The 23,216-nt window shown below is 32.5% G+C and overlaps 1 protein-coding gene and 1 long non-coding RNA gene across 2 annotated transcripts; one reads left to right on the top strand and one right to left on the bottom strand.

The window, feature by feature from the left end:
• Positions 1-2,229: 2,229 nt before the first annotated feature.
• LOC133804076 (putative invertase inhibitor) lies at positions 2,230-2,971 on the bottom strand. The gene has a single exon (XM_062242220.1). It carries the CDS (start codon positions 2,918-2,920, stop codon positions 2,318-2,320), a length of 603 nt encoding a protein of 200 aa, XP_062098204.1. The 5' UTR covers positions 2,921-2,971; the 3' UTR covers positions 2,230-2,317.
• A 14,692-nt stretch (positions 2,972-17,663) lies between these two features.
• On the top strand, positions 17,664-19,212 carry LOC133804011 (uncharacterized). The gene is made up of 3 exons (XR_009878264.1): positions 17,664-18,086; positions 18,747-18,804; positions 19,056-19,212. It is a non-coding gene; the product is annotated as an uncharacterized LOC133804011 (long non-coding RNA).
• The last annotated feature ends 4,004 nt before the right edge of the window (positions 19,213-23,216 follow it).

Genomic DNA, 23,216 nt, shown 5'->3' with positions numbered 1-23,216 from the left:
TAAAAAAAAAAGCTCATATGTGTGAAAAAAGAAAAAAAAAAGGAAGGAGAAAATAATAAATACAAAAATGAAGAGAAAATAAAAGGAAAAAAATGAAAATAAAAAGCGGAAAGAGAACTGAAAAAATATGAACAACAAAAAAACAATACAAATGGAAGAAAAAAATAGATAAATGAATAAAAATGAAAAGAAAGAGAAGAAGAAAAATGGAAAAATGAAGAAGGAAAAAATTGGTAGAGAAAAAATAAAAAATAAAAAATGAAAGAAAACATAAGTAGGGAAAAAAAGAAAGAAAAAATAATTAAAAAATAAAGGAAAAATAAAAAATTGAAAAAAAATAAAATAAAATTACTTTCAAAATTAAATAAAACATAATTATGATAAAAATGTGGCATTTCCATATTTTAGTTGGCTACTAATTGTATTTCTCATACTTTATTTTTTTCTTTAATAAATTTTCCCATACAAATTAAAAAATATATAATTATCATATTTTTGCATATTGATAGTATAAAAGTCATTTCTTTTAAAAATATCAATTTGCTTGTTCTAAATTGTAGGGTTATCTTTGGACCTTTGGTGAGTTTGAGCCAAGTGTCGATAACATAATCAGCCGATTGAAAGGGAAATCGTGTTACAAGCTTCAGGTCCGACCCTGGGCACAGGCGGGCCAAGCCTGTGCCTAGGGCCCCCATATAATGAGACCCCAACATTTAGAAAAATACCATTTTTACACATATAAAGGCTCTAAAATTTTAAAAATTGTCACTTTATATATAATTTTTTTTTTTAAAAATAACATATTTTATATAAGGTCTCCTACAACTTATGACCGAACCTGACAAGCTTCAAAGTATTGTCAAAAATAAATTAATTAAATGAAAGAATATTAAAACAGGTCAAAGAGAAAAAAAACGATTTAAAAATACCAAACTTTTTTATATACTACAATTTTGAGTACTAATAATATTTCATCATTAACTTGATTTAAAATTGTGTATTTTTTAAGTCTAAGATAAATTAAGCAACAACCAACCAACTTAGGAACCTCACCCTTGAAGTTAACTTCAACAAACACACCATCAATTTTACCATCCAAATTAAGAGACTTCAATTACTTTTCCTTTTCAAAGTAAGGACTAGTGAAGAAAAAGAAAAACTTAAAATTGATCTTTTTTTTATTAATTTTTATTTTGTATTCCTCATAAAGACAATGAAACACAAGTATTCCATTATGAATAGAAAAAGTTTGAACATGTCTTTTTTTTTAAGGCCTAAGGCTTTTAAATTTGAGGTTTGGTGTACATCCATAATATGTTCTCACTTAAAATGTATTAATAATTCCTACATTGAACATTACCTTTACATTTTAGTGCTAATGATTCAATATTGACTTTCTATAATTCTTGTGATTTACAGGCCTTGGTGACTACTGACTAGTTAGAGTGCAAGTCATTTTCTTGCCCCATTGAGGGTGGTGAGAGTTTAAATAAAGGTCAGTTTGAATAAGATTTTAGCTGTGGATTAAGTCCAAATTGTTCAATAATATTTTTTTCCAGGGGTTTTACTGAATACTTTTTGGTTAACTATAAGAGTTTTTTCTTGGCTTTTTAAGAGATTTTGATAAAATGTTTTCTAAATTTGTTGAGAATGTTCGAGTGTTTTTTTTTACTATTGTGTGCCAAAATATTAAAAAAAATGGATAGGAAAACTTAGTGTGAAGGATTCAATCGAAATTCTTGAAGATCTTGTAATGAATTACTGAATTAATAATGCCATTTATTGATTGGAAAGTACTCCTTACCTAATTTGGCTTCAAAGCTCATCAATATAAATTAATTTTCACACCTAGTTATTTATTACACTCCATAAAGTTAAATAAATAAATTAAAAAAAAGCATCATGGTTCATAACTCAATTTATCTAATTTAATTTTTTTTTAAAAAAGGTGCAAATATATATTTAACAACTTATCTTTATTACATGATTATTGGAAAAAAGAAAAGGATAAATTTATCAATTGAACATAACATTAATAAAAAATATGCAAGCCTAGAGTTTTTTTTTTTTTTGAAGGGAGAGTTGAAATAAAATTATAATCTTCATCTATGTTTTCTCATACCCTATCACATACTCTCTCACTTTTTTTTTTTTCAATTCTTATCTATTTATTTGTGTTATGTGCTTATTATAATGATAAAATCTAACATGAAGTAAAGATGTAAAAAAATAATTATGTGTAGACCCATGTATTAATTTTTAATTAAAATATTAAACAATATAATTAAATACAAATAAATTATTTTTTAATATTAATTTAATTATGGAGCATATTTATAATGGAAAGAGAAATAGCAGTAAGCTGAAACGCATTGTCGTTTCTCTTCGTCAAAGGCGAAACAACATGCTTTTTAGTACTATCGCTCTCCTTAAATCCATCTTCACACGTCGACGAAGCATCAAGCACCGAACTCAAATTAATATTCGCGTCGTCGTATCGCTTCGCCTTATAATCCTTCACAACCACTTTGATCGTCGACAACGCATCATTAAACAACTCCATGCAGTCGGTCAAGCAAGCCTTTACGTAAGGGTCTAATTTCTTCTTCTTCTTATCATTGTGGAGAAGGTGTTTGATGAAATGCTTAGTAGAAGTCACGTTGTTTTTGGTCAATCTTATCGAGACGAGACCCAAGTCTCGGAGACTGGTGCATTGGCGACCGTCGGGCGAGGACTCGAAGGAGCCTGTGCAAAAGTTGTACTTGAGATTTGGGTCAGTGTCGGAACACTTTTTGCAGGTGTCTTGGATGAGATTTGAGGAGGAAGAAGAAGCCACGAGGGAGAGATGGACAGTTGAGAGGATGAAGGAGAAGGAAAGGGGAAGAAAAATAGTGAGGAAAGGAAAAATATGAGTTCTCATGATGAAATATAGGAGAAAAAATGGTTGGATTAGTTTATAATTGTGGATGGATGAGGGTATTTATACAAGTTTTAGATGGTATTGATGTTAATCTTTTTATACTGATTATTTATGTAATTTTTAATGTGTAGTTTTATCTTTTAGATTATTATAAATAAGTTGTGGCCCATAAATAAAAATACAAGCGTGATTAAATATAAAAGGGAAGGTAGGACCGATCTAAGGAGTAAGCTTAGCTTCTAAATTAACTATATTTCATTAAAAGAAATACTAAGGTCAAAGAAATTGTTTTTCAAAAAAGAAAAAGTTTCTACATTGTTTTTTTCTTTTTTAGGTTGTGGATATATTATTTTAAAATATGTTAAATATATATTGAATATATAAGTATTAATGTGGCACATTTAATACTTTTTAAATTACTACATTTCGTATGTTGTATTATTTATGAATATTTTATTGACACTTACAATATTTTAAGCTTAAAAATGCATAATACTGTTGACCCAATTACTTTTTCCCAATACCAAGCACAAAGATTTCATTACCCATATTTCTTCCACTTCTTCTCTCTTTTCTTCTCTTTTTTTGTTCCCCCCTAGAGAGTGCCTATTATAGTAACTAAATTGGGAATTTGGTGGAAAGTTATTTAAAAAAAAAAATAAGGGAGAAGAAGAATAGTAAACTTGTCAAACCATATAGGCTATAGTTAAGCCAATCTAGTTATGAGTTAGCAAACGTCGAACTTACTCGTAATAAAGAATCACTACCAAAAACAACTTAGAAATCAGAAATCTAGCTGCAAATTGTCTGGCAATACTTTTATCATAGCTTTTTCTAGGTAGAATACTAATCTCATCAGAGCTCAAACTCCTTGTATCTTTTCTCTCTTTCAATTCTCATTCATCCAAACCAACATTTGTAGCTTTTTATTTTTTATTTTTTTTTAAAGATCGTGGATATATTGATAAAAAAGAAAGGTCACTTAGAGAGCAAACTAGCAGTAATACACAATACTATTATTTGTATAAAGTGAAATTTTCATTAAAAATATAATTATACCAAATACGCTTAAAATGTTTAGATTTCTGTTGTTCATATAATTTTTCCAACCTAGAAATTTTCATGGGAGCCTAGGGTTTTCCACACTGTACATTAACTTGCATATCTCTCTACTCTCTCTCCTAGTGTCGTGTGTGTTTCTCAAATCCCCAAGCCTTCCTACTCCGAAGATTCCAATCTTTGTTCCCAAGCTCCATAGCTTGTCAACCTTTTCGCTTAGCCTTACCCTCCTTTTCATGTGTCTGCTTCCCCCTTTTTTTGGCTTCCAGTTCTTTCTTTGGTTCTCCTTTTGTCATGGTGTTGTGTTCTCTTTGGTCCCTTGTCCCTTCTATTTGTTCATCCCTTTCTTCTCTCTATGCTTCATGTGGTTGTCTTCTCGTTCCTTGGCGTTTTGCTTTTCGTTTGCGTTGGTTCTTGGTTGTCCTATAGGTGATATGGAGAATACTAATCCGGAGGCTCATGTGGTGCTTTATGTTCAGAATGCCACTTTGGATATCAAACCGGATGCTGGTAAGTGCCATAACTACTCATTACTGAGCCTTTATGGCAAACTTTTGTCCAAAAAACTTCAGAGTTTGCGGGTCACGAGGGGTATTCTTTCTAGAGTGTGGAACCTTCCCGAGACTGTTTCCATTGCTCAAGTGGGATTGTCCAATAGAAATATTTTCCGCTTTACGTTTGATCATGAAGCGGATAAGAAGTGGGTCCTTGATAGGAGCTCTTGGAGCATTAATGGAGATCTTTTAGTGTTAAAAGAATGGCAAGCTGATGTACATCTGTGTGAGATGTCATTTGACTCGGTGGCATTTTGGGTACAAGTCCACAATTTACCTCCTGAATATTGTCTAGTAATAATGCCACAATCATTGGAGAAAAGGTAGGCAAGATTTTAGAGGTTGACTTTAATGGCAATGGTTTACAAAACTAGTGCAAATAGCTTCGCATTAAAGTCGAAGTACAACTTTCAAAGCCCTTGTTTGCAGGGTTTTATCAGAAGAAGAAAAGTGGGGACTATGCCTGGGTCCAAATGAAATATGAAAGACTTTAACTGGTGCAAATGTGATTTCTGCTTTAACTGTGGCAACATTGGTCATGGGAGGAAGTTCTGTGTTAGTCGTATTCCTTCAAAGGTTTGCAATTTGCATGGGGTAGAAGTAAATCTTTTTGGACCTTGGTTGAAGGCCCAATCCGCTCTTAAAGATCGTTTCTCTGAACGCAGTGGTTTGCCTTACACTCCCCTTGTGACTACACCGGCACCAGAACAGTTTAATCTCGTGCTTTTGCCAACTCCGGCGATGGAGGAGATATTCATCAGTGGGTCTAAAGATGAAGAGGTGCAGCAAGTCAAAGGGTGGCTGGTGCCCAGAAGAGTCCCCAGCCTGCAAAACCAAACCTTTCCCATTTAGTGTTTAGAAGACAGAAGGAAGTCTGGAGACCCAAAAATAAACAACAGAGCTTACCAAAGTTGTCCCGTTTTGGAGCTAAAGCCAACACAGAAATGATGATAATGCAAAAGAGACAGCTGGTAATACCTGAAATGGAGCCTGTGCCTACTCCTAATTCAAATGACCCAGTACAAGATGCTTGTAGTGGGCCGGACTTAAAAAGTGTTGATTTGAGAGGTCCAAAAGTTCTGGGCGGAGGTAGTTTGGATGGAAGCCCAGCTACTCATGTTGGGTCTCAGGGTCCAAGGGCCCATTCGGAGTGGGACAAGATGGGCCCGTTGGGTTAACAGGGGGAAAATAAATGCTACCTATTGGGCGGAATAAAGAGACATTAGGCATTTGTAGCCTAGCTCGAGAGGGTTTTAAGCAATATGTCTCAGTTCTGAGGAGAACTCTTTTGAAACAAAAAACTCAGTTTTGAGAAGTCGATCTCCGGGTCTCCCAAATCAAACCAGCATGCTCAAATTTGTAATTTCCAGAGGTCTGCAAACCAGAAGATAAGAAAATTTTCCCCGTCGAAGATAGTAAAACACATCTCACTGCCTGGAGAATAGGGCAATGGGCCCTAGTGTGACTCTATAGTCACTTTTATGGATTGAATGCATGGACGAGTGAGGTTATTACTGCTAGGCATGCTAATTATAATTTTGTGATCTGATGATTTACTACTCATGAGCACGATTATGTTTTCTTGCTGAGCCTCGGCTCACGGGTGCTAAATGATGCAGGTAAAGAAAAAGAAAATATGGACTACCATGAGTTGTAGAGCTTCAAGGGAAGGGTGTACATATGCGACCTACTTGACCGCCAAGGACAAGGGCATCTATTGGAACTAGGGTTGGACCCTGATTTTGTCGCTTAGGTCGACTTTTGTAATCATTTTGAGTCCGTAACAGTTTTAAACTCTGTTGGGATCCCATGTATCGAACTCAAACTCTTTTAATGGAATTGTTGAGTTTTGACCTAAATTTTTAGTACCTAAACTTGGTGTTAGTTTTAATTACACGTTTTAAGTCCAAATGACTTATTTAGCAAGTTAAGTACTATATTAATTACACAGTGTAACGGTCTTGGATTAGGAGGAAGTTACAATCATAGTCCTTAATTCTCTTCCCACAATTAGTTATGAGCATTTTGTGGATACCATGATCTATGGTAAAGACTCATTGACATTAGAAGAAATGCATAATGCATTGATGTCAAAGGAGATAAAGAGAAGATATGAGCAGATGGAAGAAAGTAATGGGGAAGGTCTATTGATTCGAGGAAAGGCTAACAAGAAGGAGAACAAGGGCCAGAATAATTCAAGTAAAGGGAAGACAAACTCAAAATTCAAGAGAAGATATTTTATGTGTAACAAAACTTCACATCTGAAGAAAGATTGTCCTATAATGAAAGATTATAATCACAAGAAGAATGGAGATGCCAATATTGTTTCTGAAGGAGAAGAAAATGATGGTCATGATAGTGCTAGTGTATTGGTGGTCACTAAAAAGATATTTAGATCAGGATTGGGTCATTGATTCAGGATTTTCTTTCCATATTTGTCTTGATAGAAGTCAATTTTCTAAATATCAGGTCATCAATGGAGGTACTGTGAAACTTGGAGACAATAGAGCATGCCCCATTATTGGAATAGGCATAATCAAGTTAGAATTAAAAGATGAAAGAGTTACAGAATTACAACAAGTTTGGGATGTTCTCTAGCTAAAACGAAACTTGATTTCAGTTGCTATGCTTGAGCAAGATAACTATCTTGTTAAGGTGGAGAATGGTCAATTAAAGGTTATTAAAGGCTCAATGATAATCATGAAATGAGCAACTGAGAATGGAATTTATGTGTTACAAGGAGGTACCTCTAAGCATAAAGTGAATTTGGTGTCCAAGAATGCAGAGCAATCTACCATGATTTGGCATAGAAGACTCAGGCATATCAGTTTGAGAGGTCTGAAAATTCTTAGTGAGAAAGGGGTATTCGACAAAGACAAGATTCAAGACCTGAGTTTCTATGAGCAATGTTTCCTTGGAAAATCTACAAGAGTCAAGTTTGGAGTTGGATTGCACAAGACTAAAGACATTTTAGATAATCTACATTCAGATTTATTGGGACCTTCAAGGAAAATTTCAAAGGGAGGTGCAAGGTATTTTCTATCTTTCATAGATAATTTTTTTAGACATGTATGGGTGTACATTTTAAGAAATAAAAATGATGCATTCAAAAAGTTCAAAGAGTTTAAATTTGTGATTGAAACTCAAACTAATAGAAAGATTAAAAAGATTAAAAAGCTTAGAACTGACAATGGATTGGAGTTTTGTGCAAAGGAAAGGAATTTAATCTTTTTTGTAGGCAAGATGGTATAGGGAGACATCTTATTATGCCAAGAACCCCTCAAAAAAATTGTCTAGCTGAAAGGATGAATAGAACCATACTTGAAAGAGTCAAATGTATGCTGGTATACTTGGGTTTGCCTAAGGTTTTCTGGCAGAGGTAGTTGTGACAACTTGCTCTCTTATTAATAGGTGTCCATCATCAACCATTGGGTTTAGGACTCCAATAGAAGTTTGTTTTGGTCACACGACAAGCTATGGAAATTTGAGAATTTTTGGTTGTGTGGCTTATGCTCACATCAAGCATGAAAAACTTGAGCCTAGAGCAAGAAAGTGTGTTTTTATTGGGTATCCGGAAGGTGTTAAAGGGTACACAATGTGGAGCACAGAACTAGGGAACCATCAATAGTTCTTCATTAGCTGAGATGTTATCTTTGAAGAAGGTAAGTTGTATAAGGACACAGTCAAGTCATAAGTTAATAAGTCAAGATGTGATTCAGATGGTAAGCTACAGTTTGAGGTGGAGATACCAAGCAATGAGAAACAAAAGGACATGAATGATACAGAAGAAATTTTGAGTGAAGTTCAAAAACCAGCTGATGTTGTGGAAAGTGATGATTTTGAACAAGAAGAGGACACTCAAGATCACCAACTTGTACGAGAAAGAAAAATGAGAGCTATTAAACCCCCAAATAGATTTGGTTTTGCAGATGTGGTGCATTATGCATTGAATGTTGCTGAAATATGTGAAGATGAACCAAGTTATTATGAGGAGGCTATGAGTTCAAGTGATAAACAAGAGTGGGAAAAGGCAATGAAAGAAGAAATTGAGTCTTTAAACAAAAATGAGACTTGGATCTTAGTAGAAAAAGGTGCTGGAAGAAGAGTGGTTGGCAACAAATGGATTTATAAGATAAAATAATGAATTCTTGGTTTAGAAAAGACTAGGTATAAGGCAAGACTTGTGGCTAGGGGGTTCACTCAAAGAGAGGGTATAGACTACAATGTGATTTTCTCTCTGATGGATCCAAAACGGGTATGTTTTAAATATTTATAAATTACAAGCGCACGAATCGTTCATATAGAATAGTGGTCATGTAAGCAAGGATGTCGTACTCAAATGAGTTGTCTAAAATCGAAAAGAAAACTATTTTAAACCAAAATTAATAAATTCTAACCCAGCCCCAAAGATTGATGAGAATTTGTGACAATAAAATAAAATAAAATATGATAATAAAGAAATTAAAGACAATATATAAACATAAATTAATAATAAAAATCAAGATGGTAAAAGAAAGATTATTAAGATAATAGAATCCACAAAATATAAGTTCAATAATATTTAAAAGTATATTGATTCCCAAGTTTTAGTAATAGTAGAAATTAATCAAACCATCACTTATTCAAATTAGATATTCTATTTAAGCACAAATTTTTTAATAAAAATATAGGATCTATCTTCACTTTTCAAAAAGTATAATTTCAAAGCATTTAGTGTAAATCAATCTAATGAAATAACAAATAAATCAATGAACATTATTTATAAGGCAAAACATAATATTTTTGTTCTAAGCATGGATGTGTACAATTTAATGACACATCTTACACAAAGAATATTATGTTTTTGCACTAATGAAGAACAAATTGTAAATATGTGCTAACAATCCAAAATACATGATATTTAAGATGAAAGGAAATATTTGAAAAAAGAAAAATCTATAAACTTTGTTGCAAAATGAGAAATCAACATACAAAATAAATACTATCTAGTTACATATTGTTTCATCATCACCTTAATAATCTTAAAAAGATTAGAAACTCATAACTAGAATAGAAAATACAAACAAAAAAAATTACAAACATAACTAGGAAAATTTGGAGGAAAACCCCAAATTGTTCCTCTAAAAATACATAGAAAATTAATCAAAAAGAAGAAAAAGATGAAGATAATAGAGAGGTTTGAAAGTGTAGAAACTTTGTGTAGTGTAATCCCCCCTAAAAATTATGCCATAAACTCCCTTATTTATAGCCAAAAAAAGGGTATTAAAATAATCAATTTGAATTAATTAAATTGATTAAATTAATTGAATTAATTATAATATGGCAAATAGGGGTAAATTATAGGGTGTAATGCTGATTTTTGGGTAAAATGTGTAGAAAGTAGGGTAAAATGTGACATTTTTAGACAAATAAGACAAATAGACCATTTATGGGCTCAATAAAGGGGAAGGTCGTTGCATGGCTGGAGAAGAGCTGGCATTGGGCCTGGTAGGCGGCCCAAAGGCTGAAGGAAATGGCAAAAATGCCACATTTTTTTCTTGTCTTTCTTTCTTGAAAATGAAATATTGTCCTTATTTTTTTTAGTTTTAATTCTTGAAAATGCCACCTTTCCTTCATTTTTCTTTATTTTCAAGAGCAAAAATGCCATAAATTCCCTACAAAATAAATCATAATAAAATATTTTCAACTATAAAATAAATCAATTTAATTCTTTGAAAATATTAATTATAACTAATTTAGTTTCAATAATACAACATTTTTTTTACCTCAAACTAAACAATAATAATTCAAATAATTAACTACAACATTTTACAACAAAATAACTATAAAAACACACAAAAATATATAAAATCAAAATAAACTCAATAAATTCAAAATTACTTTAAAACTTAATAAATCAATTAAAAACTTAAGAATTAAGCAACAATTAGCACATAAAAAGTGGTAAAATAACTCTATTTTGTAGAGTTATCACACCCCCAAACTTAATATTTTGCTAATCCTCGAGCAAAAGAAAAATTAAAAACACATTTTTTTTTTAATTGGTGATGTCTAATGTTTTCGTCATAATGGAAATAGTTCAAAGAAAATCATAAATAAAAGTAAAGCTTATGTAATTAATTTGAAAAGTTAAAATTGTTTTCAAAATAGGTACTTAACATACAAACACAAAAATATCAAATCATCATGTGAACATTTAGACAAGCTTATGCAAACAAAAATAAATTAAATCTCAAGAAATAATCAAGCAAATTCTAGGATTTTTCAATTTTCTTTTCTTTAGAGATTTGAAGAATTTAATGTTTAAATAAACTATATCCAAATATCACAAATTCGAATAGAATAGAAAAGTGACATATTATGAAAAATATATATTTAAACAAAACTAACTTAAAAATTAAAAGTAAAGCTTAATAATTATTTATATTTTTCTAAGAACTAAGAACAATTTCAATCATAATTCTTATCATTAGAAAATGAAAATCGCCAATATTTTTTTTTCAAACAAAACAATGAAAATATATATATTTTTTACATTTTACAACAAATGAAAAATCACATAAAAACAAATAAAGAAAAAATATATTTTTTGAATTTTACAACAAATGAAAAACATGCATAAACACAAAGAAAAATACATACACACTACCCCCAAACTTAAATGAAACATTGTCCTCAATGTTTAATAAAATGGAAAAAATTAAGAAATACTCCCTTTAATGAATGCTTCCTTGATTTTGCTCTTTTGTTTTCTTCTCTTCTTTTCTTTTTGGGCAAGAAGTTTCCTTCAATCTTTTTGGAATTTGAAAAACATGAAACATAACACACAACAAAAGTGAAATATAAAATGAAACATGAAAAGTATGGGTTGCCTCCCACAAAGCGCTTTAGTTTATAGTCTTTAGCTCGACTATAATTTTTTTTTCTTTTAACCTACACCCAATCGATGGTGTAAAATTTCATTTGTAGGGTGAGTTATGACTTTGGTGTATATGCCATAAATAATAATTGATAACTTCACACCTACAAGAAAATTAGAAATATGCAATTTTAAGGGAATATCAATAAACTAAGAAAATTGCATATTTATATTAGACTCCTTTTTATTTTGAGTAAATATACAAATTTGTTTATTTATGGGCTCTTGAGATATAATTATATCTTTTTCATTTTCCTCATGAGTCTCGAAAATTATTTCATCCAACTCTTTGGTTTTATTAGGGGGTTGGATGCATATTACAAGTTCTTCAACAACTTCATTCTCCTTTTCATTTTCAATTTGACTATTTGGATTGGGAATGAGTTGGTTGGGGTAAACTTGTTTTTCTGACTCTATAACAGTTGCAAGTTGTCCTACTATTGTCTCAATTTTTAGATTAAATAAATGTGACAAAGAGTGTCACATATTCTAACATATAATAGAGAGTTACAATATTTATATATATGAGATATATCCAAATAATGTAACATATTTGATGTTACAAATTTGTAACTTCCAAATATTACCCTTTATTGTGTAAATTTTGTATTACACAATATTGAGATGAATTTCATAAAGCCATATGTGAAATGACTATTAGAGATATGATTTTAACCCCAATAGTGTGTTTTGGGGGTTACAAAATCATTTGGGATGGTTGGGAATCGTTTGGAAAACAACATATTTTTAAGTGCTGAAAATGGTCAGTGGCCGCGGCCACTAATGTATCTAGCCGCGGCCACAGGCCAAAACTGACCATTTTTTTCAGTTTTTTCAGTCTTTGTTGAGCGGCTCAAAAAACCCAACTAACTCCCAAATCTCATTTTTAATTTCATATTAATCCAATTAAACATTGGTGACAGCCATGGGGTTGGTGGAATTTGAAATTCAAAGGGTGTCTCTAAGCTTAGTTGAAAGACACAACATTTCTATCCATTAGAGCACTTGGTTAGAAACATCTTGAGGCTTGATAATTCCAAAAATCATTTCCAATATCTGAGAGAGATCCCTTAGTGCTTGAGTTAGGGGGAAATAAGCTTTTGGACAAAGGTTTTAAACCTTGTTTAAGTTGGTGATCCCCAACCCTCTTCACTTAGGTTGTGTAAGTGAGAGTTTCCTTTTGTTCTGTTCTTACATTTTTCTCTATTGCTTTTCTTCTTATTGTCATTTTCTATTTACTTGTAACTTTTGTTTAGAGTTGTAATCTTCTTTTCTTTTGTTTCAAACTTCTTTCCTTTACTTGTAATCTTTTGTTTAGAGTTGTATCTTTCACCATTATTTTCTTCTTCTGCTTCTTCTTCTTCCTTTTCTTTGTTTATTTGTATTTTTACAGTTATAGAGTTGTAACTTTATTTAATCAATCAATATTTATTTGTAATATTATTGTATAGAGTTGTATTATTTTACCATTTCCATTAAGGCAATCTAATTTTCCTAACATTCAAAAGCTTAACCTTTGTTTGTTTCAATGGAAGGTGAGACCATCAAGATAATGAATCAAGACCAAGTGAGGTTGGATAGGTTTGATGGATCCAATTTCACTAGGTGGCAAGACAAGGTGAGATTCCTTTTGACCACTCTCAAAATCGCCTACATTCTAGAATCCACTCTAGAACATCTCCCAACACCATCCGACAAGGACACTCCCGAGGAGGTGGAGAAAAGAAGAAAGAGGGAGGAGGACAATCTCCTTTGTAGGGGTCATATCCTCAACGCTCTTTCCGATAGGCTCTATGACCTCTACACCGAGACCAAATCGGCCAAGGAGATATGGGATGCACTTGAGAAAAAGTTCAAGGCGGAAGAGGAAGGTACCAAAAAGTTTTTGATATCTCAATACTTTGATTTCAAATTTTTTGGTGATAAACCTATTCTTCCTCAAATTCATGAATTGCAAATATGTTAACAAACTGAAAGTTTTAAAGATTGAGCTTCCCGAGGCCTTTCAAGTTGGTGCTATAGTGGCTAAATTACCACCAACTTGGAAGAGCTATAGGAAAAGAATCCTTCATAAAAATGAGGATTATTCTTTGGAGGAAATCCAAAAGCATATTGGAATCGAAGAGGAATCGATATGTAGAGATAAACTTATGGAGGGGTCTAATGGAGAGACTTCCAAAACAAATGCGGTGTCACAACCAAAACATCCCAAAAACAAAGGGAAAAAGGGTAACGAGAAACCTTTGGATCCAAAAACCAACCCAAACAAGTTTAAGGGCGAGAAAGGTCCTTGCTTTGTGTGTGGGAAAAATGGTCACTATGCTAGAGAGTGTAGGCATAGAAAAGACCAACAATGACCCAAGGTGAATGCAACTCAAGAGGAAAACATAGTTGCTACCCTTAGTGAGGTGAATGTAGTCCAAGGCAAGGTGAAAGGGTGGTGGTATGATACATGTGCCACCGTCCATGTCACCTATGCCAAATCATTGTTCAAGACATTTGAAGAGTCAAAGGGCAACCATGAGATTCAAATGGGCAATGAGGGAAAATCCAAGGTACTTGGCAAATGTACCATTGAAGTCTTTTTCACCTCCGGCAAGAAAGTTACATTAGTGAATGTACTTTATGTTCCCGAAATGAGTAGAAACTTGGTAAGTGGTGATTTGCTTGGAAAGCTCGACATTAAAGCTGTTTTTGAGTTCGGTAAACTTATGCTTACCAAATCAAATGTATTTTTGGGAAAATGGTACTCTTGTGAGGGTATGGTTAAATTGTGCACCAATGATGTAACTTTCAATGTTATCAATAAAAATGCTAATTCCACCTATATTGTTGAATATGATTCTTTATTTTTGTGGCATCTTAGACTATCGCATATAGGTTTTTCAACCATGAAAAGAATAGTAAAATGTGGTATGATTTCATGCAATATTAAAAACTATGGTAAATGTGAAACATGCGTTAAGGCAAAAATGATTAAGAAACCATTTCCTAGTGTAGAATGATCATCTAATTTACTAGATTTAATCCATAGTGATCTTTTTGAATTAAATGGTGTTTTAACTAGAGGTGGTAAAATGTATTTTCTTACTTTTATAGATGAATTTTGGTAGATATACCTATGTGTTTCTTTTAAAGCATAAATATGAAACTTTTGATGCTTTTAAATTGTATAAATTAGAAGTTGAAAATCAACTAAATAAAAGATTAAGGTGTTGAGAAGTGATAGAGGAGGAGAGTACTTCTCTAATGAATTCAATATATTTTGTGAAGAAAATTGTATAATTCATGAGTGCACTGCACCTTATACACCACAACACAATGGTGTTACCGAAAGGAAAAATAGGACTTATCTAGAGATGATAAATTCTATGTTAGTGTTTTCTAAGTTGAACTTCAACTTATGGGGTGAAGTGATTTTAACCGCTTGTCACATTCTTAATCGAATACTGATGAAGAAAAATGAGATATCTCCATATGAGTTATGGAAAGGAAGAAAACCCAACATAGGGTACTTCAAACTGTGGGGGTGTCTTGCATGTTGCAAGAAAAATGAACCTAATAGAACAAAGTTAGGTTCAAGAGCCATAAAGTGTGCTTTTGTTGGTTATGCCAACATTAGTAAAGCTTATAGGCTATTAGACTTAGAGTCTAATATTGTAATTGAATCTAGAGAAGTTGAATTTTTTTTATAATATGTTATGTGACAACAATTCTCAAGCTTCAACATCTATAAAGGAGAATTTGTTATATGAGAATAATTCTCAAGCCTCTACATCCAAAGTTGATTCTCAAGAGGAGAATTCTCAAAAGGATGTAAAGCAACCCTTTGAACTTAGAAGAAGTCAAAGGCTTAAAAATCATAAAAGTCTAGTAGTGGATGAGATAGATTCTCAACGAATTTCATTCTACATGGTAGAAGGAAATAAAGAGGAAGTTATTAGGAAAATTCTTATTGTACTTCTCGTTGAGGATGATCCTAAGACTTATAGAGAAGCTATGCAATCGAGAGATAGTGCATTTTGGAAAGAAGCCATCAATGATGAGATGGATTCCACTCTTTCCAATAACACTTGGGAATCGGTAGACCTCCCACCAGGGTCTAAGCCAATTGGGTGTAAGTGGGTATTTAGGATAAAATACCACACTGACGGCACTATCCAAACCTTTAAAGCTAGATTAGTAGCTAAAGGGTTTAGTAAAAAAGAGGGTATCGATTATTTCGATACCTATGCGCCTGTTGCAAGAACAACTTCTATAAGAATTTTGTTCGCTTTAGGTTCTATACAAAACTTGTATGTTCATCAAATGGATGTCAAAATGACATTCCTTAATGGTGACCTCAATGAGGAGGTCTATATGGAACAACCCGAAGGGTTTGTTCTACCAAAATATGAACATAAAGTATGTAGACTTGTAAAATCCTTATATGGATTGAAACAAGCTCCTAAGCAATGGCATGAGAAATTTGATCAAGCCATCATGTCTAATGAGTTTAGACATAACAATGGAGACAAGTGTTTGTATTCCAAAAATTGTAAGGGATATGAGATCATTGTTTGCTCATATGTGGATGACATGCTTATTCTAAGTAATAGCATGAAAGGGATAGAAGAAACGAAGAGGTTTCTATCATCAACCTTCAAGATGAAAGATCTTGAAGAAGTTGACACCATACTTGGTATCAAAGTAAAGAAACATAGTGGGGGTTTTGCGTTAGGGAAAGCCCACTATGTTGAGAAAGTATTGAAAAAATTTAACCATCTCAAGGTTAAAGATGCCAATACTTCATTCGATCATAGTGTAAAACTAGAGAAGAATGAAGGAAGAGCGGTGGCTCAATTGGAGTACACTAGTGCTATAGGGAGTCTAATGTACGCTGCCCAATGTACTAGACCTGATATAGCATTTGCGGTAAGTAAACTTAGTAGGTTTACAAGTAATCCAAGTGTGGATCACTGGAAGGCAATTGGAAGAGTCCTAGGTTATCTCAAGAAAACCAAAGGACTAAGCCTTTACTACTCCAAATTTCCTTCAATTTTAGAATGATATACAGATGCAAGTTGGATATCCAATCTTGGGGACAACTTGTCCACAACTGGTTGGGTATTTACACTTGGTGGAGGTGCAATTTCTTGGGGTTCCAAGAAACAAACCTGTATATCTCATTCCACTATGGGAGGAGAGTACTTCTCTAACACTACTACAATCTGGACATCAGTCATCGGCCATGAGAAGTCGGTTCTACTTAAACTGACTTACCACATGTTCATAAGTCGGTTTACATAGAACCGACATATCATGTATAATAAAGGTAAGCATGGGAGGTCGGTTATGCAGGAACCGACCTACCATGTTGACATGGTATGTCGGTTCACATTGAACCGACCTCCCATGCTTGAAGATGTCATAGTAAGTCAGTTCCTGCAAAACTGACATACCATGTTAATCATGGTAGGTCAGTTCTGTGTGGACCGACTTACTATGTCCTACATTTCTAACATGGTAGGTCGGTACTATATGAACTGACTTATCATGTCACATTTTTATTTATTTTACATTATTTGAATTTTAAAATACAATAATTTATTTAGTAGTGTATGAAATAAATGTAAAAAATTTATATTTATTTATCTACATTATAATATTTTGAAATATAAATAGATGAATCAAATTAATCTATTATTTATAATATAAAAAATAATTATATTTTACAATGAAAAAAATATTTTAATTGAATAGTATTTATAATTTAAAATAAAAAAACTTTATAAATATTTTAATGTATTTAATTAATATTTTTTTTAAATGACATGGTAAGTCGGTTGTGTGGGAACTGACTTTTCATGTGACATGGTAGGTCGGTTCTATGGACTGACCTATCATGTCATTATAAAAATATATTATTAAAAATCGTCTAATTTTTTTTTTTGTATTATTTGAATTTTAAAATGTATTACTTTATCAAACAATACATATATATAATTGATTTGTGAATGCAATAAGTATAAAAAATATATACTTATTAATATTATAATTTTTGAAATATTAATTAATTAATTATTTGGAATTAAAAAATTTTAATTTAGTTTTTAATAAGAAAATATTTTAATTTATAAATAGCATATTTATAAATATTAGAAAAAAAATAAACTAAATAAGTTGACAATGTATGTCGGTTCACATTGAACCGACCTCCCTCTTCTCTTTTCCTATCAGTGTCCTCCGCCCTCCCCCTCTCTCTCTCTCTCTGACCAGCCCTCTCTCCTCTCCTCTCTTAATATTTTCATTTAGGTTGACTGATTTCCTCTCTGCCTGGCTTATGCGACTTATGAACTTACGAAGAAGAACGGCTCCACCATTTTCTCCTCAAGCGACTGATGAGCGTTCGACAACGAAGGACGCCGACTTCAGGCACGACGTGGGGCTACGAAGACGAAGGGCACAGCAGCTGCAAACGACCTTGCTCTGCGCCCATGTGCGACCATTGCTGCCAGAATCTCAGTTGCCCAACCCAAGTACTTCAGCCAGCAACCCATCTTCGGTCATGCGCTTCTGCCAGCGACCAATCTGCAACATACAACTCCTTTAGATGCCCTATCTCAGCCTCTATCTATCTCCTTCACAACCATTGGTAATATTTTCTTCCAGCAATGTTGATTTGGTAATAACTTTGATTATGTGTATGTAGATAAATATATATATATATAGATATATTGAATTGAATATTAGTAATTTTGTTGATTATAAGTTTTTGTGAATGTGATATTCCATTCTTTTGTGATTTTTTTGTGAGAATGAAAAAGTTTATAGAATTTTTATTGGCTATATAATGAATGTAGTTAAGGTGTTTGATTGAATGAGAAAAGATGTAGGCATTTAATAATTTGAACGATTTGTTTGAATTTGTAGCAGTGTTTGATGATATTTTGTAGTAGGTTATCTTTCTTTTCCTCTCCTTTGGATTTTTCTGAAATATGTGAGTTTCTAGAGTTCTTTTGAGTAGTATGAGACATATTATTGAATGAATATGCGTCAAAATCCAATAGTGTTTTCTCTTAGATATGTATTGTATACAGTATTGGAAATAAATGGTGAATTAATAGATTGATAGGCTAGCTAGGGTATTATCTAAATCTGTTTTTTAATAAGAAAAGCACATCTTTTCTTTGAGTGCCCGTAATAGGTTTTGGGTACTGCAATAAGGCTATTTCATATGTATACTACATGAATACTAGTTTTCATTTTTACTTGATACTATTACTAAGTTGCCCTCTTATGTGTTTTCAAATAGAAAGCCACCTCGACTAGGACGTGGCAGAGGAAGAGGTAGAGCTAGTGGAAGCAGAGTTGTAAGGCTTGTCTATATAATATTTTAAATCGGGTTGCGCATAATTTTTTTTTTGACATTTTTAAAGTAAATCAGTCATGCGTAGACAATATTGATAAAATTCAACTAGATAGTAGGATCCTTTGAAGTTTACAAGTGTGCATTAGGAAGATCTTTGCTTGCTTTTGATGGAAAGCAACGCATTATAATTTGAATTTTAAGGTGACCTCTGAATTTGGAGAATTCTGATTTCTAAATATAAAATGTTTACAGCCTTGGATAAGATTAAGAAGCCTTTGTACGAAAAACATCCCGGGGTAGAGTTCTCTTTGAGGATAGCTGAAGACAGTGATACAGTTAGTACATCTTACCTTTCTTATGTGGATAATAGTGAATGATGAGCCTTGTTTGAAACAACTGTCTCAAACATGTTTACACTGATATAGAGTCAAATATGCAATGATATTTAAATACAGTGAAAGAAATATTTGCTAAGGAAATAATTTAATATGCGTTGTATGTCTTTTTAGATGAGACAAGACAAGGCTCCAAATTGGTTTACTCACTTTCATTATTTGGAAGGGAGCATTCATAAAGCTCCTTTTAATGCCTCTACCTATTTACATGATGAGAACTATAAAGATTGTCGGCAGCTTCATTTTGATAAAAAAAAAAAAAAACTAGGAAGATGACCATCTTGTATAATCTCTTGTTTGAGTGTAGAAGTTGTGTGTGCTACTGTTATAGTTTATTTAATTTGTTTCTACCAAACATCTGACATGTTCTAGCACATAAATCATTTACTTAATAGGAAGTATAAGAGCATCAATTTTATTGGTTTGCTAATGTAACTAAAAAAGTTATATTCAATCATTATTTCTAGGTAGAGTGGTACAATATGTGCCTGGAAGCACTGAATAACATTGAGAAGTTAACTCAAGGGAATGATACTGCCACTACCATTTAGAACAAAGTGTTGCAGGTATATATTTCTTGTTTACTAGATAGAAGATTCAGATATATCAAGTGAAATTAATGTTTTCAACAAACATACTTAGTTTTTCTGTTGTTATTATTTACTTTTTTATTTTTCCCCCTGTTTCTTTTTTTCAAAATCCAAGTTATTGGTGAAGAATATGATGAAGCCCATAAAAGAAAAGTTGCAGAGGCATTGAAACGAATGGAGAAGTGGAATCTGTTCAGTGATACTCATGAGGTTTATGATTGGTGTAATGATAATTTGCATGCCTTGTCTGCCATTTCTATGTTTGCAAGAACATGCTTCTTAATAATATTATTAGTTCTCTTATGTTTATTAATTTTGTTATTTATTATTTAATTTTGGTGTGTGCATGTAATTTTGTTTTGATTTATAATCACCAATGACCTTAATTTTTATTTGTCTAGTAATCTTTAAGGTATTAATTTAATTTTGTAGGGTAGAAATATTAGCATGGATCATTGCCAAGTGAATTAATTTGCTTGATTATTGTTAATTGCAAGAGGTACGTATGTTCTCTTATTTTTTTTATAAATATTATTATAAAAATGTTAGAGGAGTTTGAATATCTTAAGTATCCATTCATAGTGAAGTAGGTTCTGAGATTTAAAGTGTGTGTTGCGGTGATAATGGAAGGTTGAGAACTTGTATGTTTTAGTGAAGTAGTTTTTGGGAAATTTATTTGTGTACTGCGGAGATATAAGGAAGAAACTTATTGTGTGTTGTTTGAATTGCTTGATTCTCTATTGACAGATGGTTAGGTTACTATTACAAGGGAAATGTTTCCCAAATTCATCTAGAATTATGTTTTATTTTCTCATTTCTCGGTAAAAATCTAACCAATTAACTACATACTCTTATATTCATTTAAAATTAACAACATCTAAATGTTTACGTTATTATTATTTAGTGTCTTTCAACATTTACGCACAAATAATGTGAAAACTAAGGAAGTTGTGTGGAGAACAGTTAAGTGTCCTCGTCAACCATTACAATCAGCACAATGTGAATTCTATGTTATGAGGATGATGAAGGACTTCGTGACAAATGAATTTTCAATGCGATGGCTAACTAGTAACGTAAGTGAAAATATTCATTATTAAAGTTCTAGCTTTACCTTAAGATTAAGTATATTAATTCAACTCATGCAATGAATTTTGTTTTAGTGTGGCGGGAAGAACTATTACACAAAGGATGAGATCAATGAAGTACGTGACGAATGGGCACAATGCGTCATGGATTTGATGAGTACTACATAAGTCCACCCACTTTTGTTAACATAGACTTTTAATGAGATATACTTACAATATTAACTTAAACTTTCTTGAAGATATACACACTTTTGTTGTCCAACTATAGTTTACAATGCTTATATGAGTCATTTTGTAATTAACTTAAGACTCGTTATTTTAGATACTTAGTTCAAATTCTAGTATTTTATATTATTGTGATATATGTTTTGTTTTGTTCAGTTTGTTTATATAAAAAGCATGATTTGTTTTGGGCGTAATACACTTTTTAAGAAAAAAACACCATAAGTCAGTTCTACTAAAACTGACAATAGATGTCTACACCATAAGTCGGCTGTGAACCGACATATCATGTTTTACACCAGAGGTTGGTGTACAACCGACCTACCATGTCTTACACTAGAGGTCGGTTTGCAACCGACGTACCATGTCTTACATCAGATGTCGGTTTTCCACTGACGTACCATGTCTTATACCAGATGTCGGTTTGGCGCCAACTGACCTACCACGTTTTTACATCATAAGTCACTGCATGGGAAGTCAGTTCCCAACCGACTTATGAACATTCAGATGTCAGTTTTTAACCGACTTATCATGTAATTTTTGTAGTAGTGTAATGAATTCAATATATTTTGTGAAGAAAATTGTATAATTCATGAGTGCACTGCACCTTATACATCACAACACAATGGTGTTACCGAAAGGAAAAATAGGACTTATCTAGAGATGATAAATTCTATGTTGGTGTTTTCTAAGTTGAACTTCAACTTATGGGGTGAAGTGATTTTAACCGCTTGTCACATTCTTAATCGAATACTGATGAAGAAAAATGAGATATCTCCATATGAGTTATGGAAAGGAAGAAAACCCAACATAGGGTACTTCAAACTGTGGGGGTGTCTTGCATGTTGCAAGAAAAATGAACCTAATAGAACAAAGTTAGGTTCAAGAGCCATAAAGTGTGCTTTTGTTGGTTATGCCAACATTAGTAAAGCTTATAGGCTATTAGACTTAGAGTCTAATATTGTAATTGAATCTAGAGAAGTTGAATTTTTTTTATAATATGTTATGTGACAACAGTTCTCAAGCTTCAACATCTATAAAGGAGAATTTGTTATATGAGAATAATTCTCAAGCCTCTACATCCAAAGTTGATTCTCAAGAGGAGAATTCTCAAAAGGATGTAAAGCAACCCTTTGAACTTAGAAGAAGTCAAAGGCTTAAAAATCATAAAAGTCTAGTAGTGGATGAGATAGATTCTCAACGAATTTCATTCTACATGGTAGAAGGAAATAAAGAGGAAGTTATTAAGAAAATTCTTATTGTACTTCTCGTTGAGGATGATCCTAAGACTTATAGAGAAGCTATGCAATCGAGAGATAGTGCATTTTGGAAAGAAGCCATCAATGATGAGATGGATTCCACTCTTTCCAATAACACTTGGGAATCGGTAGACCTCCCACCAGGGTCTAAGCCAATTGGGTGTAAGTGGGTATTTAGGAGAAAATACCACACTGACGGCACTATCCAAACCTTTAAAGCTAGATTAGTAGCTAAAGGGTTTAGTAAAAAAGAGGGTATCGATTATTTCGATACCTATGCGCCTGTTGCAAGAACAACTTCTATAAGAATTTTGTTCGCTTTAGGTTCTATACAAAACTTGTATGTTCATCAAATGGATGTCAAAATGACATTCCTTAATGGTGACCTCAATGAGGAGGTCTATATGGAACAACCCGAAGGGTTTGTTCTACCAAAATATGAACATAAAGTATGTAGACTTGTAAAATCCTTATATGGATTGAAACAAGCTCCTAAGCAATGGCATGAGAAATTTGATCAAGCCATCATGTCTAATGAGTTTAGACATAACAATGGAGACAAGTGTTTGTATTCCAAAAATTGTAAGGGATATGAGATCATTGTTTGCTCATATGTGGATGACATGCTTATTCTAAGTAATAGCATGAAAGGGATAGAAGAAACGAAGAGGTTTCTATCATCAACCTTCAAGATGAAAGATCTTGAAGAAGTTGACACCATACTTGGTATCAAAGTAAAGAAACATAGTGGGGGTTTTGCGTTAGGGAAAGCCCACTATGTTGAGAAAGTATTGAAAAAATTTAACCATCTCAAGGTTAAAGATGCCAATACTTCATTCGATCATAGTGTAAAACTAGAGAA

This window comes from Humulus lupulus, chromosome X (genome assembly GCF_963169125.1).
Source record: "Humulus lupulus chromosome X, drHumLupu1.1, whole genome shotgun sequence".
In the NCBI taxonomy this organism is placed as follows: Eukaryota; Viridiplantae; Streptophyta; class Magnoliopsida; order Rosales; family Cannabaceae; genus Humulus; species Humulus lupulus.
This window is presented reverse-complemented; position numbering and strand designations above follow the sequence as displayed.

What these genes read in the sequence shown, in the direction of transcription:
- LOC133804076 (XM_062242220.1), bottom strand. Translation starts at nt 2,920, where the DNA reads ATGAGAACTCATATTTTTCCTTTCCTCACTATTTTTCTTCCCCTTTCC.